The following is an 18492-nucleotide window of genomic DNA, read 5'->3' as shown; positions in this document are numbered from 1 at the left end:
TTATTGAGATGCACCTGTATATATATATATACACACACACACACAGGTAATTGAAATCAGTGTTATTTTAGCCCATTAAAATAACCCACATATAATATTATAGTGTCTGTTGATATTTTAAATACATTTTTGTTTTAATAGTTTTATTTTCACTTTAATTTTAAAGTTTTCATTTTTCCATTTTGCCTAGTTTTTCTAGGTTTTAAATTAATTTTAGTTTATTTAGTTTGAGTTATTTTAGTTCTTTAAGTACTACAGACGTGCACTATTGCACAAGTGACAGAATTATTTGTAACAAAGTGACTTTTTTAAGTATTTCAAATAACTTTATATTCATCTAAGAATCCTGAAGAAAATGTATCACCATTTCCACAAAAATATTAAGCAGCACAAGCTTTAGTTTCTGCTTCGTCATCACAGGAATAAATGCCATTTGAAAATGTTAGATCACATTTTCAAAAGATTAAAATAGAAAACAATAATTTCACGTTGAAATAATATTTCAGTCTAACTTAAACAATATTAGTGTTGTTGTTTTTTTGGTAAAAAATAAATAAATAAAAATAATACAACAAACACAAAAAATTTATATACACTATTGTGCAAAAGTCTTAGGCCTTGTAGGAAATATCAGTTTACATTTCCAAGCATTTCTTTTGCCATTAATTGTAATAAACCAGTAAGATTTTTGCATGTCTGACAACAGCTAGTGCTCCACACAGAGATCTGCTCTCTGATTTCCATCATCCAGTCCGTCATGAATTATATGAAGAAACAGAAAAATCTGAGACAGACTAAATCCAGAAGTGCTGTAAACTTGGAGCAATGTCTCCAAGACACTTGAAGGAACAAACATTACCAATCTGAAAAACTATACGCAAGTGTACCAAGGACTGTTTTAAATGCAACGTGTGTTTGCACCAAATGTTGATTTGATTTAGTTAATTGAAGTTAATAAATAAAATCTATTTATCCTCAATTTACAGCATTTTTACACAAGTGCCTAAAACTTTCCACAGTATCATAGCTTTGCAGGAAGGTTTCTTCAAGGACCTTGGAGACATTGCCACAGCTCTTCTGGATTTAGTCTGTCTCTGTGTTTTTCTGTTTCTTCCTATATTTCCAGACGGACTGGATGATGATCAGATCAGATCTCTGTCTGGAGCACTGGCTGCTGTCAGACTCCTCCTGCATACAAAAATCCCACTGGATTATTACAATTAATGACAAAAGGAATGTTTGGAAATGTAAACTGATATTTCCTACTGACACACTTTTTGGTGAACATACTAATGGCCTTTTGCACAGTACTGTGTGTGTGTGTCTACTTAACCATATCTTGGGGACAAATTTGTTTAAAAATGAAGTAAAAGATTTTTTTTTTTTGTAAAAATGCAGAAGGTTTTCTGTGAGGTGTAGGGTGTGGGTTAGGCTTATCTTATAAGATCTATAACTTTTAAAACCAATAGAAGTCTATGTAATGCCCACATTTAGCTAACTAAACGTGTGTGTGTGTGTGTGTGCGTGTTCTATTTTTTATTTTATCTGTGGCCTAATGTCATCCTCTGGAGGGAAACCTAGCTTATGAAGTATTTCATGATTGTCTCCTTACATGACATACCTGCAGCGCTAATTTGATAATCTAACGTGGCCTTTGGTTTCAGTCGATGGCCTCGTGGGCACACACTGGACAGAGAATGCGGAATGGATGGTGAGAATCAGCACAAGCCTATTGCCCCACAGCTCACAGTGGAGGACATCAGCCCAGAGCTTACAGCATTGCAGACGGTAAACTCTGGATTTAGCCCTGGCAGATCATTTCACAGACCATTTCTTACAGCTTTCACAGCCCGTCACCGCTCACACAGCCAGCATATTCCTTTACTCTGCTAATAAAAAAGGCTTTTGGTGCATTAAAAACAATGGCTTTGATAAATCGCAATAACGCCCAGACTCAACAACCTCTCCGCTTTCCCCTCTTCCAGGTTCTTCAGCAGTTTCATGTCCTTTTTGGCGTTTCAGCTTGTGATCCGAAGGTCAGTACTCAGCTGATGTTTGGAGTTGATGCTAATAATGTGTGATGAATGTGTATTAGGTTCACATATTTCATCTTTTATAGAACTATATCTCATTAGAGGAAGGATGTGCACAGAATAAATGTAACAGATTTAGCAAGCAGCCACTAGTGATTACAGAGGAAGCAGAATGCATTGATTCCTCAAGTTCAGCCAGTGCTGGAAGGTTTTGCATTTATAAAAGTCAGTGATCTTCAACAGGTGGTCTGTCAATTACTATTTTGTGAAAAGTGAAAATATGCATTTTACAAAAATATATTAAAATATAGATTAGACTTAAAATGCAGCACTTCAGTTATCAGTGTATTTTAATATTATTTTTATACTATTATATGTATGTATTAATATTTTGAATTAGCCTTTATTTGTATATTTGAATAAAAAAAAAATGTTTAAATTTTTCTATTTACCTTTATTTCTTTTTCTCCAGTTATTTTAATATTTAAGCTTACACTTATTTCAGTTACTTGCCTAGTCAAAGTTTCACATTTTTTCTGTGTGTGTGTGTGTGTGTGCACTTGGATGGGTTAAATGCAGAGCACAAATTCCAACATGGGACGCCATACTTGACTACACATCACTTTCATTTTCATTAGGGTTATTATTATAGTTATCTTTAAAAAAAAAAAACCTAGTTGCCAAGACAATATTTCTTATTTTCCTTCATATTTTAAATTGAAGTACTAAAATAAGTAAAGCTAAAGTTAATTGTAATAATAGTATATAGACAAACCATAGAAACAAACTAAAAAAGACAAAAACAGAAATGACAAACTAAAATAAAGTGAAATAAATAAAAAATAAACTATTAAAAAATAATTTTACTTCAGCAAAGACAACATTTCTAATTTTCTAATTATTTTAACTTGAAGTACTAAAATAACTAAAACTAAATAAGCTCAAATTAATTTATAACAATACTGTGTAAACTATATAGACAAATGTAAATAATAATAAAAATTACAAAAACATTTTTTTAAAGTAATTCTAAATATTTACAAAAACTATATTAGTATATCAATGATACTAAGACTGATTTCAATGACCAAAAACGATTTTTAATAGTTTTAGTAATAAATTCTAGTTAACAATAACAACACTAATAAATAAGACCCCTGAAAAATGTTGAATATATCATGTATCATTGATATACTAATATATACTAACATTTTCCATCCTATTTTCTGTTGCATAGGGATTTCTTGTGATGCTTGACAAAGTGGTCTCCTTCTCCTTAAACACGGAGGTGGGCTTGTTCATCTTCCTCATGCCGAGAACCTCCAGATCTGAGCGCTTCAAGTGAGCTATTATTGCTATCCAGTATATAACACTTTTCACAAAAATACTAAACAGCACGGTTGTTTTCAACATTGACAAAAATCGTGATTTTTTCTCTAATGATTTGTGAAGAATCATGTGACATTGAAACTGCCATCATGTGAAATTTTGTTCATCTATATGCCCATGCATTCTCCTGTTTTACCCCTCCTTCCTGTTTTAAGGCATCTGACGGTACCTCTGGCGGCGAGCAAGAGACTCTTCAAGCTCCACTGGCTGCTGCCCATCTACTTCCTGTTCGCCGTGGCTTACGACGTCTTCCAGAGCATCCTAGCGATCACGGAGAACATGACGCTCGTCCTCCACACCAATTCTTCTCTTGGATGAGAGAGCCGAGAGAGACTGGAAATCAGGTGGGGCAACCTATGCTGCTGAGATCCCTCAGGAACGGACCGTTATTACCTCATACTGAGCCAGTGACCCAAACCGAACACACACAGCACAGATAATGTGTCCACTACTCCAGAGGATACACACACTGATCACAGAACCAGCCTGAGGCGGTCCTTCACCCCAAAATTCATTTACAATACCGCCCCAGTATAAAGCATGTGACACAAAAGATTTATAGATGTTCTTTGGGCAAAAAGGCCCCTCGTTCACACATATTTTTATATCCCCCCACTTCATTTTCATCCAGTAAATTGCATGTGCTCTCAGTGAGCTAGGAAAACATATTTTGATTTCCTCAACAATGCCCAGTGATTAAATATGCAGTCGTGCCATCAAACCATAGCAACGTTTCCAGAAAAGCTGCTACAAAAAGTTAAGGTAATCATGGGCTATTATTGCGGTCCAGTATATAATCTGTGATTTAATGAGCAGGCTGGAGTGATTTGACAAGGAATAAACCACAAGACAACAGAATAAAATATAGTGATTTGATTCAAGAGGTGTGAGATGCGTATGCGTGTATAGATCACGCCGCTAGTTTATTCACTTTTCTGCTGCGTTTTTAAAACTGCATTGATATAATGTAATAAAAGAGTAAAGGTGCTTTCTTGGCAAGATTACTTCTATTAAACTATAGCTTATTATTGAAAAAGTTCAACCAAAATAGGAATTCTGGCTATCCAGTATATAACACTTTTCACAAAAATACTAAACAGCACGGTTGTTTTCAACATTGACAAAAATCGTGATTTTTTCTCTAATGATTTGTGAAGAATCATGTGACATTGAAACTGCCATCATGTGAAATTTTGTTCATCTATATGCCCATGCATTCTCCTGTTTTACCCCTCCTTCCTGTTTTAAGGCATCTGACGGTACCTCTGGCGGCGAGCAAGAGACTCTTCAAGCTCCACTGGCTGCTGCCCATCTACTTCCTGTTCGCCGTGGCTTACGACGTCTTCCAGAGCATCCTAGCGATCACGGAGAACATGACGCTCGTCCTCCACACCAATTCTTCTCTTGGATGAGAGAGCTGAGAGAGACTGGAAATCAGGTGGGGCAACCTATGCTGCTGAGATCCCTCAGGAACGGACCGTTATTACCTCATACTGAGCCAGTGACCCAAACCGAACACACACAGCACAGATAATGTGTCCACTACTCCAGAGGATACACACACTGATCACAGAACCAGCCTGGGCCGGTCCTTCACCCCAAAATTCATTTACAATACCGCCCCAGTATAAAGCATGTGACACAAAAGATTTATAGATGTTCTTTGGGCAAAAAGGCCCCTCGTTCACACATATTTTTATATCCCCCCACTTCATTTTCATCCAGTAAATTGCATGTGCTCTCAGTGAGCTAGGAAAACATATTTTGATTTCCTCAACAATGCCCAGTGATTAAATATGCAGTCGTGCCATCAAACCATAGCAACGTTTCCAGAAAAGCTGCTACAAAAAGTTAAGGTAATCATGGGCTATTATTGCGGTCCAGTATATAATCTGTGATTTAATGAGCAGGCTGGAGTGATTTGACAAGGAATAAACCACAAGACAACAGAATAAAATATAGTGATTTGATTCAAGAGGTGTGAGATGCGTATGCGTGTATAGATCACGCCGCTAGTTTATTCACTTTTCTGCTGCGTTTTTAAAACTGCATTGATATAATGTAATAAAAGAGTAAAGGTGCTTTCTTGGCAAGATTACTTCTATTAAACTATAGCTTATTATTGAAAAAGTTCAACCAAAATAGGAATTCTGTATGCTGCTCAAAAGCTTTTTTTATTTTTTATGGAAAATTGTTTTATTCAACAAGGATGCACTCAATTGATCAAAAGCGCCAGTAAAGACATTTAAAATCTTACAAAAGATTTTATTTAAAATAAATGTTATTTTGAACTTCCTATTCAACAAAGAATCCTGAAAAAAAAAAGTATGCTTTTCACATAAATATTAAGCAGCACAACTGTTTCCAACATTTATAATAAAATATATGTATATATATATGCATCTATAAATATATTTGTGCGTATATATATATATATATATATATATATATTTTTTTTTTTTTTGCAGCCTTGATGAACATGGGACTTCTTTCAAAAACATTTGAAAAAGTCTTACCAAACTCAAGCTTAGAAGAAAAGTTTGTTTTGGGGGTTGGGTGGAGGTGAACCATCCTTTAGTCTTAGTAGTCTGATTCAATTAGAAGTAACTGTAGCTGTTTAGTAACTTTGAAGGTTAATTTGTACCATCACTTCCTATTAAATAGTTAAATTAGGAGAATAAAAACACAGCCGTAATATCAAAATATACTTTATTTTGGACTCCAGATCTGATTCAAATGACAACAGATCAATGCAATGCAAGGGGAATTTTTGCAACCAAAAACATTTGACTGGGGAAACAAAGATCAGGTGTGGGGACATCTGAGAACACGCGGGACTCAGAGTGAGCAAAACTGAGGTCTAAGCTGTACACCCTCAAACCGACCTCCAGTAGTTTGTTGGGGTTTTCTTTTTTTCTCTCTTTTTTGCTTATTTCTTTAGTCTTTTTTTATAGCTACAAAGAAATATGAATTACAAAAGTTTTAAAAGAGTACAAAAAGTCCAGGAGCCACTGATGCAGTAAGAATAATTAGAAATGACGCTGAAGAACTGAAGGTTGCTGTGGGCAGGCAGACGCTGGGGCGATTACAGAGAAGAGCAAAGGGGAGACTCAAACACCCTTCTGTTGTCGTAGGCTTGTTCAGATGGATTTTACACACCTCAAAATAAAACACCCTTGTTTCAAATTTAAGGTTAAACATCATGATGTCCTAAAACTATCTTTGTGAGGGACTAAAACAGAGATTCAGAGCCTCTATCACGGGACAGAGAACTTTGTATTCTTGGGGTCTGACTTTTTTCCCCTTGATGGTCGAGGCATTGAAAAGCTTCACTGTGTAAACACTGAGAAAAGCCAAAGCACATTAGTATAGACTCTCCTCATGCAGCCGATTACTGTAAATGAACATCAGCATCTCATTACATGACAGTGCAGAGAATCCCAAAAATGACATTTTATTTTCAAAAGCATCAAAATGATGTATTTCAGATATTGGTTTAATGTTCTGTGCAACAGACTTGCTTTAGGTGTTGGGTTCTCCAACAAAAACATGCCGAAATTTTATTTTTAACGTACCGTGTAATAGATTTTTTAATGGCTGGAACTGAAAGACAAAATTAATTGCATAAATAATCCAATTATTAAAACTAAGTACAAAAGTATGAAAAATAAGCTGATGGGTTTCACTCAAAATATTGCAAACCTAAAGCAAGTCTTTCTGTTTTCAATCTACATGTATGTCAAACGGTCCTCAGTAGCTCAAACGCCACATCTCGAACTGAGGAACAGAATTGTATGTGTTGATTTTAAGGGGAACATCTACCAACTAAATACAGTAGTATGAGCAAACGGATGCATTTCCTGTAGATGTGCGTGCCTTTTTTTTGTGGTTAATGTACCTCTCATTTGGGGGAGAAACAGGGTACAAGGGGGGAAGGGGAGATTACAGTTACACCATAGCATAAAAACTAAAACCGAAGAACAAGAAAAAGATTGAATTTTTTTTTCTCATGTCCCCACACTGTTGAAATCACAAAACATCCAGTACCAAAAAGACTAAATATCTGTACTTGTGTCAAATGGAGGAAAACATGAGTCCTGGAATCATGCAGCTGTGACGTCAAATCAAATGTGCAAAAGAAAGAGGGACGGTCAAAGAAAACGATATGTCTGCACACTGAAACGGAAACTACCAACAAAGATTAAAATCCTTTCGTTCGTTTATTTTGATGAGATTTTGAAGAACAAATAGTAAAATATCTTCCAAATTTGGTACATATACCAATCCTCTCGTCTTCTTCCTCTGTTATATTGTTTTTTTTCCCACCTTACAAAAGTCATTTGAATGTCTCTGGTTGGAATCACATCCTCTCCGCTCAGCCTGTGGCGTCAGGGTGCTTGTGTTTGTTTGTCTGTAGTGGCTGGCCATGGTTCACTAGGGACTGTAGCAGTTTGAGGGTCAGGGACAGTCATTTTGGCTATGTACACATTCATAGTCGGTCCATGGCTTCCAGCAAGCAGCGCTATTTCCGCAGATCTAATACACAAACCTACAATGAAAGCACAAAAATATTTAATATAGGCATCACCATATATCCATTACCTTTATTTGAGGTGCAGCGTACTAAACTTGTACTTACAGAGCCATCCGACGCACTTGCTCCTACTTTGTCTCCTGCTGCATTCCAGCAAACTTCAAAAATGCCCCCTGTCCCCCTGTAGCTATGGACTAAAGCACCAGTCTGTGGAAATGACAGCGACAAAAGAGTTCAGCTCGGGCTGCATTTTGACATTCTCTGGATGGGATGAATCGGAGGACCTCCACTTACCTGTGTGTTCCAGATGTGGACACATTTGTCAAAAGAGCCGCTGGCTAGATGGCGTCCGTCAGGGCTGAAGGCCACGCTGTATACAGGCTCCTGGTGTTTGGTTAGTGTGTGAATGCAGATGCCTCGATCTACATCCCAGAGCCGAACAGTGGAGTCAAAGGAAGCACTAGAGGTGTCAGAGGAAAAAGATAACGATCAATTTTTGTTTAGGTTATAGTTTTATTAAACCGCACACATTTTTATTAGGGATGCAACACTAAAAAAAATACAAAATAAAAAAAATCTAGACAATACCAATGAGCTATTATTTTAATACGTTTTTTTAATTATTATTTAAAACATTTTACGGCTGATAACTATGGTAGCTTGTATATGCCACGGGATAATAAAAAAAAAATGTAATTGCGACCAATCTTACAAAGATGTAAACTCACAATTACTTGTAACTGCAAGACATAAACTCACAATTCTATGAAAAAGTCAAACGACAAACAATTGAAATAAAAGTCAAAATAATTAAATAATTGTGATAAAAACTATTTTTATTTGTTTTTTTTTACATTGCAGAAACAAACTTTCAAAGATAACTGATCAATGGTAATATAACATTTCTATACCATACAAAATATAAAACAAAACTAAATAAATCATCTAAATAAAAATGGATATTATATGGCAGCATTATATCACTCATCTCCCCTTTTTTAAATTTAACATGCATTAAAGGGATAGTTCACCCAAAAATGAAAATGTGATGTTTATCTGCTTACCCCCAGGGCATCCAAGATGTTGGTGACTTTGTTTCTTCAGTAGAACACATATGATGATTTTTAACTTTAACCGTTGCAGTCTATCAGTCTTATAATGCATGGCAATGGTAACAAAATCTATGAGAGTAAAAAAAACATGCACAGACAAATCCAAATTAAACCCTGCGGCTCGTAATGACACATTGATGTCCTAAGACATGAAACGGTTTGTGCCAGAAACTGAGTAATCAACCATAACTTCAGGCGAGCAGGCTCAGAAGTTGGGAATACGTGGAAAGTCACCACTCCTGAATGAGTTCGCGCGAGAGAACATAATCTTTTAGTTTTATGTCGGTTTGAACAATCAGGATAAGCACAAGTACGTACCATTTTGATTAGCCGTCGTACCTACAATGACTGTGTAAACAATGAGTGACGTATACGCGCGAGAGATCACTCCCGGTGCTTGCGCAAACTACGCCAGAGCACGTACACACCTCACGCACCGGATGCCGTGCACGCGCCCAAAGACAGTTGGACAGTGGTGTATTAGAGGTAAAAAATTATATAAATACTGTTCGGTTTCTCGCACAAACCGATCGTTTCGTGTCTTAGGACATCAATGTGTCGTCACGAGCCGCAGGGTTTAATTTGGATTTGTCTGTGCATGTTTTTTTTACTCTCATAGATTTTGTTACCATTGCCATGCATTATAAGACTGATAGACTGCAACGGTTAAAGTTAAAAATCATCATATGTGTTCTACTGAAGAAACAAAGTCACCTACATCTTGGATGCCCTGGGGGTAAGCAGATAAACATCACATTTTCATTTTTGGGTGAACTATCCCTTTAATAGCTTTCCTCCAACTTTCATTAATTTGAAACCTCAAGAGTAAGCCTTTCAAAATGAGTAGATTATATATAATGTAGCCAAAAGGCGTACAGACTGAGTATAGTTTGTTTTTGGTTATTTTGTGGTTCGATAGAATCCCCTTTTAAGTCTGTTTTCATCGTGAACATCAGAATTACTGAGGTCACATAGAGCTGGTTCACTGAACTGGATTTGGTTTAAATTTGAATGTGTACTATAAGTATACTATAAGTGAAATATTTGTGAAAACTGCCTTAATCCATCAGCAGCTGGTGAGAGTGTATTAAAAGGATGGTGACTCTACCTGGCCAGCATTAGATTGGCATTGGGGTTGTTGGTTCCTGGACCTGTGGGACTCCATTTGATAGTATAGATTTCTTTGCTATGAGCTTGCAAGTCATGAACACAAGTGTCCTGTTTCATACTCCAGATCTAGGACATTGGAAGAAGCAATTATTTAGACCACCAGAACAGCATTTGCATTATCCAAACACCCGCTGAAATGTGCACCACAGATAGGCCTGTCGCAATAATCAATATATCGACTTATCACGCAATATATGTACATGACCTCAATCATTTTTGTTGACGCAATATATCGGCCATTATATTTACTTAAAAATTAATGTCCCCATGTTTTGTACATTTCACTTGCGCCTTTATCTTTTGCAGCTTCTCGAAACATAACGCGGTGTAGTCATGAGGTGCTAGTTCAAATGTAAAAAATGCTTCTACAAAAAAAAGTTTCATCTGCAGATATGGCCTTGTTTAGGGATCTGACTGCTAAGTAGTGATTGTGTTTTTCAGCAATAGTGGGCACCCTTAATTTGTGCATTTTTCTTTTTTTCTACTTGTTACTTTGCACTTTTTGTTAGAAAATGTTTATTTACTATTTATTCAGGTTTTTTAAGGTTTCTAATATTTTGATACTTAATTTCCATGATCTAAATATTCTTAAAATTAAAAGTTTGTTGTCATTTGGAAGTATGTAGGCCTTCTTGCATTATTATGATTATATATTCAGTGGCATAAAATGGTTTTTAAAATTACAATACTATCGCTTTTCGCAATTATTTCTGGGGCAATATATCGCACAACAAAAAGTTGTTATCGTGACAGGCCTAACCACAGACTTGGTACGAAAATATGACTGAATTGATAAATAGTGTAGCCAGCGTCGTAAGGGGTCATACCTTAAGAGTCATATCATCAGAGCACGACGCCAGCAGGTTACCGGTTGGATCCCATTTGATTGCATTAACTTCATTCTGGGTACAGAGAGAAAGAGTTTGATACTGATCTTTTTGGCAGATTGGAGCTGTAGGAAACGGGAGGACGAGCAGACAGGTCTTACTGTGTGTCCTTGGAATGTCTTAATGGGTCGGTCCTGGCCTAGTTTGCACACGTGGATGCACATGTCTGTGCTACAGGAAGCAAACGTGTTGTTACTCTGCCAGTCCACGTCCAGAGCGGGTGCTGAAGTGAGAGGGAGAAAAGGCTACAGCATAAGAGCTTTTTCCCTCAAAATAATGGATAATATTATTCAGATATTGTGAACAATTAAGTATTAAGTGGAATTTATGTGAACCTGAATGAAACGGGAACTGCTGTTTGGCTTCCCCTGTGTGAGCATCCCAAATGATTGTTGTCTATAGAAAAGAAGGAAATATTAAATCAACTGTTACACGGTAAACTGTTACGTATAAGCTGACATGGGTAATATATGTGCCACTAGCAACACATAAATAAAAGACTATTAACTAGATATTTACATTTTCTGAAGAATGTACACGCCTTCGCAATGTGTTGTAGACCAGCAATTTACTATTTTTTCCCCCCCCAGTTGAACCCCTAACCTAATTTTTTTTTATTGAAGTATATAAATACCACGTGATTTAATATTTTAAAGTTAATATTTCAATGCTTTAACAACACATTCATGTTCATGGTTCTCTGATGTCGGAAATTGTCACTTGAAATGTTGCCAGGTAAGCAAATAAAATATTTCATCATATATTATCTAATACATATATGTATATATTTTTTCAAAATGTATTTATTTTACTTTTACATTTCTATGATTTAGCTTTTCATAAACTCCCTGCAGTTCCCACCCGTTTGGAAAACCCTATTTCAGGCTTATTATTGCTAACTAAACCATAAAAAAAATTGTGTTACTTGAAAATAAAAAAATAAAATTAAAACTGTAATAAAAAAAAAAAAAACATTTATTTCAGCTAGTTGCCAGGGCAAATTTTCATTTTCATTTAGTTTAACTTGAATACTAAAATGACTAAAACTAAAATAAATAAAAAGAATAGAAAAGGGGACAAAAACGTAAATAAATAAAAATGACAAAAACTACAAAATTACTAAAACTTTAAAATGAAAGTGAAAACAAAATGTAAAAATAAAATCTAATTCTAAATATTTAATAAAAATATAATAGTATATCAGTGATATACTCGGTGCTTTCTTACTACTTTCTAACTACACTCTCTTACTACACTGTAGCTTTTCTTACCTTATCAACACCAGCACTTAGGATAAAGTTTCCTTTTTTGTTCCATTTTAATGCGAATATTGGACCTTTATGTTGACCCAAGGTACTGGCCAGATTACCTGTGAATGAACAGTTGTCAGTCTGCTGAAAGGAATGACAGAGAAAAGCATGTTGGCACAGAAGGCAAAAAAACCTGTTTGCTTACCATCTTTAGTCCATATTCTTGCAAAGCCGTCATATGAGCCTGTGGCTAAAAGTGTACCTTCACTCTGATAAACACAAGGAGGAAATGTTAGTCTTTTAATATACACCCAGTTTTAGACCAGAGGGAGCGTGTCGGAGCTAAACTCACGTTCCAGTCTAACGATGTTACGTCTTTGTTGCTGGGCACGTCTTGGCCACCTTCTCGTATGCAGTGCCTGAGGACGAGCTGTGTAGAGCTACTACTGCTGTTCTCACTCAGATTCCAGATGCGTGCCGTTGAGTCTCCAGAGCTGTGGAGAGTCAGAGTATTAAATAACATGCATTCACTGACTTCCATTTTCTACAGACGCACCAAAAGCACTTTTTTTCTCCCAAATATTGATACTGGAACAATCTTCAGCTTCTATTCTTCATCTGTTTATAATATCTATTCCACACTAGTGCTGGGTATTGACACAAATTTCAAGATTCGATTCGATTTTGATTCACAAGCTTGTGATTCGATTCAATTGTGATCTCGGTTCGATTCATTTAAATATATATCAAGGTAAATATCAAAGAAAAAACAAATCTCTCAACTATGCTGTAAACTATACTATCAGTTGGTACATTACAATTTTTTTAAAAGTTAAAATTAACAACTGATTTGTATACAATCATTTAAACTGCACATAAGGCAGTTTTTATAATAACATAATAAACTTTCAATTATATAATTGTTTCTACAATTCCAATTTGTTGTTGAAATATAAAACATTTAAGGTGGCTGACAAACTTTTTATGATGGATTTATTCAAACGTACATTTTAAAGAGCAGATATAAAGTTGATATTTTCTTTAATATTAAAAGTAACAAGGCGCAAATCTTATGGCGATTTTTTATTTATTTTGTTGGGGGGTCATTTATAACACTCTTCTGTATTTTTAATAAAAATGAAAAACTACAAATTACAACGTGTTACTAGAGTGCTAGAGTTACTGGAGTGCCCTTTCTGTAGCTTGACAGTGATGCCTATGACTAACCCAGAGTCATATAAGAGCCCTGAATCTGAATCTGTGACATCTGACAGATGCCAATCCATTTTAAAAGGTCAGTATTAGTGCAGCATGTACTCAGCGTGGATGAACGACTGAATGGATTCAGTGATGAAAAGAGTCAGACGACAAGCGGACTGTATAACTGACCCGGAGGCGAGCAGGTCACTGACAGGGTTCCAGGCGCAGATGAAGACCTCCGACTCGTGACCTCTCAGCACCATGGCTTTATTCTGAGGGATCTCCACATCCACGTCCATGTCCATCATGTCTGCATGGTTATCTGTAAAGATAGATGGTCGTGAGGAATTACACTGACTAACACACAGGTGTCTCATGACATTCATCATTGAGAGAAAACACAACAGTTCTTTGATTCACAGCCACAGTACATAATGGAAAGCTACAACATTCACACCATTATGTGACATTTTCAGGAAGTAATGGGGAAAAAATTGTTATGAACAATGATAAGCAGAGTAAAGTGACTCACTAGGTAAGGCGTGAGCACCGTTCTCCTCTCCGTTTGCGGTGTTTTCTCCGTTTTTGGTGTTACCCTGCATGTTGGCGCTGGTTGCCGAGGGCGCTGTGGCGGCCTGTTGCTGGGCGAGTTTGTCTCGGTACGCCTGCTGCCGGGTCTGTACGACATCAGGCATCACCGCGTCAATCAATGACAAAGACTCAATCGGTCGCCCATCAAACAGCGTGCCGTCCTGTGGACAGGAGTCAACATGTCAGTCGTGCACTCAATTTGACGTCAACAGGATTTTTGCATCATAACAAATCTCATTATCTGGGTCAATCTCATGAAAACATATCCAGGATGCATTTCCCCTCACACTCAAAAGAATAATACAAGAAATTATATTTTTGCATTATGAATATGAAGCCTATTTTTTAAACCACCAGGACTTTTGTCATTAATATCACAAAGCAAATACTAAATTAAGCATAAAACAATTACAATCATTAAAATGTAAAATATGTATTGTTTATTATATATTAATAGAATAATAGTAATAATTTTACAATTTTAAATATTAAAAATGTCAAAGAACAACAAAATTACTAACTTTAAAATTAAAATCGAATATATAGAAATAAAAACGTATTCTAAGTATTACTATAACATGTTACGGAATATAACTATAACAACTATACTAGTATCTTTATTATTTTTATATGTGGCACAAACATAAAACTAAAATTACCAAAACTAACTAAAATTAAAATGACAATCATATATATATATATAACATATATATATTAATTACATATTATCAAATAAATATATATAGAGAGAATATAGTTTTTATAGTAATATTTAGTTGTGGGTACAGAAAGTATTCAGACCCCCTTAAATTTTTCACTCTGTTATATTGCAGCCATTTGCTAAAATCATTTAAGTTATTTTTTTTTTCTCATTAATGTACACACAGCACCCCATATTGACAGAAAATACCCACTGTATATATATATATATATATATATATTTTTTTTTTAATAATAATAATATGCACTATACAATAAACATCCTTAAAATATATCATGTTTTGTGAGATTCACCTAATTAACATTCATCTAAAAATGAATCTAATAGTAAGTATTTAATATGCAAATGCGACCGTTAATAATAAAAAAAAATCCTTGATGCAGATAAATGTAGGTGCCTTAATTGATTTTGTAAATAACGCTGTGCTCTCACCTCATTGATGCTGACTTCAGCCTCCACGTACTGCAGGCCCTTCTGGATGATGGAGATCAGGGCAGCAGGGGGCACTAGGGCGCCATTGATGTTAGACTGACTGATGTGGCTCTCAATGCCGAATGTGAAGGCCGAGTGGGAAAACCCTACCAGAGGGAATGATAAACACTTAAGTGTGACGCTTGCTGGATCAACTTTCTCTCCAGCTCACGGCTATGAGAGTATCATGTGTGTGTGTGTGTGTGTGTGTGTGTGTTCATTTAAACAACACCCTGTGAACAGTCACAGTGTTTTACTGTAATCAACGCTGATAACAGATTATATCCCAAAACTCAAATTAGTTGAATTACTGAAATAAATTAACTTTTCCATGACATTCTAATGTATTGAGATGCACCTGTATTACTGACGGATACGTTTACATATCTGTGAGTAATCTCCAATAGAGAGTGAAAGTAATAGTCTAAATAGTAATTTCGTCAAGACATGTAGACAATTTTGATTATACTTTGAGATTTTTTTGGTCATTTTTGGACCAAAAAACAGTCATTATTAACCATGATTGGTTACACAAAAGCTGTGTAACTGTCGTTTTGGATACAATTTTGGAGTGTTGATTTGGGCTGTTTCGATTAAGCAGCACCTACCCGACTCCTGCAGGTATCTATACACCAGGAAGTTGACCTCATCGCTGCTAATACTCATCTTCACATCTGCTTACACCATGAGGTCAGCACGCAGGACACTAGCATGAGAAAGAAAGGACAAAAAAAATATCAGAAAGCCAGCTCACATAATGTACACTAAAAACGGCAACAGAATAGATATGGACATTGCCAGGCTCGCTGCCTTTCACTCAGAGTGTGTATAAAAAGTCTATTTTACAGTGCAATACGGGGGTAAAAGCTCTCTTTGTCAGCAGGAACCGGAGTGTGTACTATGCTGCCAGAGGTTACCAAGGGATTCACAGCCCTGCATGGCTGAATAACAAGTTGTAGTATCAAAAGTGGCCATTACATTGTGGGGGCGCTGTTGCACCAACACTGCAGAGCAGTAAAAGCATCTGCCACTAAAATTGTTTACATGAGGGCTACTACAAAACACTTCTGTTTACTTGAGTTTGACAGTTGGATTCATTGTGACTATGGCTTTACAGAGCAGCCAAAATGTCAGTTTACACTTAAAAATTTTTCTTAGCACAGGAACATTTACTTGAAATTAAACCTGAACAAGATTTGACACTCTAAAGTTAAATACCGATTTAAAGCATACAAATGACACATTCACATACATTTTAGGGTGGTTTATTCAAATAATATCTCACACTTGCTCTATATTAAGCCACCATTTCAAGACATCCGCTCAGCTTTGGACTTCCTCCAGAAAAGAGCATCAGCGAGCACAAACATATTTTCAGTTCCACATTGAAATGCTGCATAACCACAAGTGGGCTAATTCTGAAAAGTGACCCATTTCCTCATGACCCCGGTGTCCACCATTCCAGATCACATCCTCATTATACAGAGAAATGAAGTGGAAAGTGTTTCCCCATCACTGGGCATATGTGGGATGTGGATAGTTTGTGAGAGGGATGGCTTTCGTCTCCTCCTTGGGTTCTTGCTCATGAACGGTTTATGAGCGATGGGGTTTCATTCTATTTCTAGATGGTGTCGTCGTGTGATGTAACACCTATCTGCTCCCTTCTTAACAGACTACAGCTGGTTTTGAGCAACATTTAGCCTGCTAATGAATGCTCAGTTAGCTGGCTGAACTTCTCGAACATTAAAGTCGCCTGTCTTGCATTCCCTTCATAAAATATGCAAAAGTATGCAAATAGGAACATCATCAAAAGGCAGTGTGTCAAGGCCAATCAGATAACAGAGATACTGCGGCGTCCAATCAAATCAGGTAGAAACGGTGCCACCGCATCGATGCGTTTTATCTCACAGCACAGCCGAATTAAATCCCTGCAACAGTGCAGTGCGCTCATCTATATTATCGAGCGGCAGAGTCAATACTGAGGAGGACCGCTACCTTCCAATAAATCACCCGTGCTCTTCAGGACCATCTAGCCTGTAAAACAGAACAGGGAACTCCAGGCATTTACAGTCGGCAACATTAGTTCAAGTAAAGAAACAACGGGTGGGGAAATTCCCTCGTAGACGTGACACAGAAAGAGCTTTTATTGAAACGGGTCATGGCAAACAGGGACCTCCGTGAGATATATCGCCATCTGCGCCTCGTAAATCACCCTCAGGAATGCAAATATCACGACACGTTCCCTGCCTTGGACGACATTTTGGTGCGCTGGCGGATGCGTAGTGTGTAGCGTAATCTTCATTGTATAATCAAAGGCGGCAAGGGTTGCGTAACAGTGGAGTGCACGCAGTCGGGGTGAGGGAGTTTGTACTGTGTTATTCCAGGCTGAAAGGGAAGTCTGAGAGGAAATGCTATTTAACTGGTTTGGGTGAAAGGTGTAACGGCCCGCTATCAAGTTACGGACTGATAACAGGCCACTTTATAGCAATCGTTTCAAAGAAGGCCATGCAGAAGGAATCAGAAATGGTGATGAAGTTATTTTCCTGCTGATTTAAAGCAATTAAACATGCTCAAATAAGAGTAATTAAAAAAAAAAAATAATTACTATGAGTTGTACTTTAACGTGTTATTCACATTTAACGATTCTGGTTACAAAAACTTTTATACTACTTAAATAAAATCATCAAGTAGCATAACAAAGAAAATATTTTGTACACATCTTTGTTATTATTTTCAAGATTAAAAAAAATTGTTTTCAAGATAAGTTTTTTTGTTTTTTTTTACAAATATCATGAATTATTAAATCATAAATTGATAAACCAGAAATTGCGAAAAAATATTAGCTTCTTTAATTATTAAATCTAAACATAGTTATTGTTGTTATTATTATCAACAATATAAATTAAAATCTATTTAATGACTGTACAAATATCATGTGGTGTAACCAAGTAAAAAACATGTACATATATATATATATAATTAATTATATATTTATATATATATAATTATATATATAATTAATAATAATAATAGTTAACATTGATAACAAAATAAATAAAAAAGTGTAATGACTGTACAAATGTCATGTGGTGTAACAAAGAAAAAAATAATTTCTGGAAAAAAAAAAACATACA

General features: G+C 36.1%; 1 protein-coding gene and 1 pseudogene across 1 annotated transcript in view; one reads left to right on the top strand and one right to left on the bottom strand.

Moving 5' to 3' along the window:
* LOC107557771 (uncharacterized) overlaps positions 1–3740 on the top strand; it is a 65258-nt pseudogene extending 61518 nt beyond the window's left edge.
* Positions 3741–7309: 3569 nt separating this feature from the next.
* The window catches only part of LOC107557783 (F-box-like/WD repeat-containing protein TBL1XR1), a 36122-nt gene continuing 24939 nt past the window's right edge, over positions 7310–18492 (bottom strand). Inside the window, exons 3-16 of the mRNA XM_016241319.1 lie at positions 15967–16064; positions 15320–15465; positions 14108–14327; positions 13765–13897; positions 12728–12869; positions 12581–12644; positions 12397–12494; positions 11461–11521; positions 11227–11348; positions 11066–11140; positions 10177–10304; positions 8251–8416; positions 8062–8163; positions 7310–7971 (exon numbers count right to left, since the gene is read on the bottom strand). Coding sequence (XP_016096805.1) covers positions 7945–7971; positions 8062–8163; positions 8251–8416; positions 10177–10304; positions 11066–11140; positions 11227–11348; positions 11461–11521; positions 12397–12494; positions 12581–12644; positions 12728–12869; positions 13765–13897; positions 14108–14327; positions 15320–15465; positions 15967–16024 — 1542 coding nt within the window. The 5' untranslated portion in view covers positions 16025–16064 and the 3' untranslated portion in view covers positions 7310–7944. The remainder of the gene's footprint in view (positions 7972–8061; positions 8164–8250; positions 8417–10176; positions 10305–11065; positions 11141–11226; positions 11349–11460; positions 11522–12396; positions 12495–12580; positions 12645–12727; positions 12870–13764; positions 13898–14107; positions 14328–15319; positions 15466–15966; positions 16065–18492) is intronic.

Source organism: Sinocyclocheilus grahami, unplaced genomic scaffold (assembly GCF_001515645.1).
Source record: "Sinocyclocheilus grahami isolate Dianchi unplaced genomic scaffold, SAMN03320097.WGS_v1.1 scaffold619.1, whole genome shotgun sequence".
NCBI classification, from domain to species: domain Eukaryota; kingdom Metazoa; phylum Chordata; class Actinopteri; order Cypriniformes; family Cyprinidae; genus Sinocyclocheilus; species Sinocyclocheilus grahami.
The sequence above is the reverse complement of the archived record's forward strand: the minus strand, read 5'-3'. Positions and strand labels throughout refer to the sequence as shown.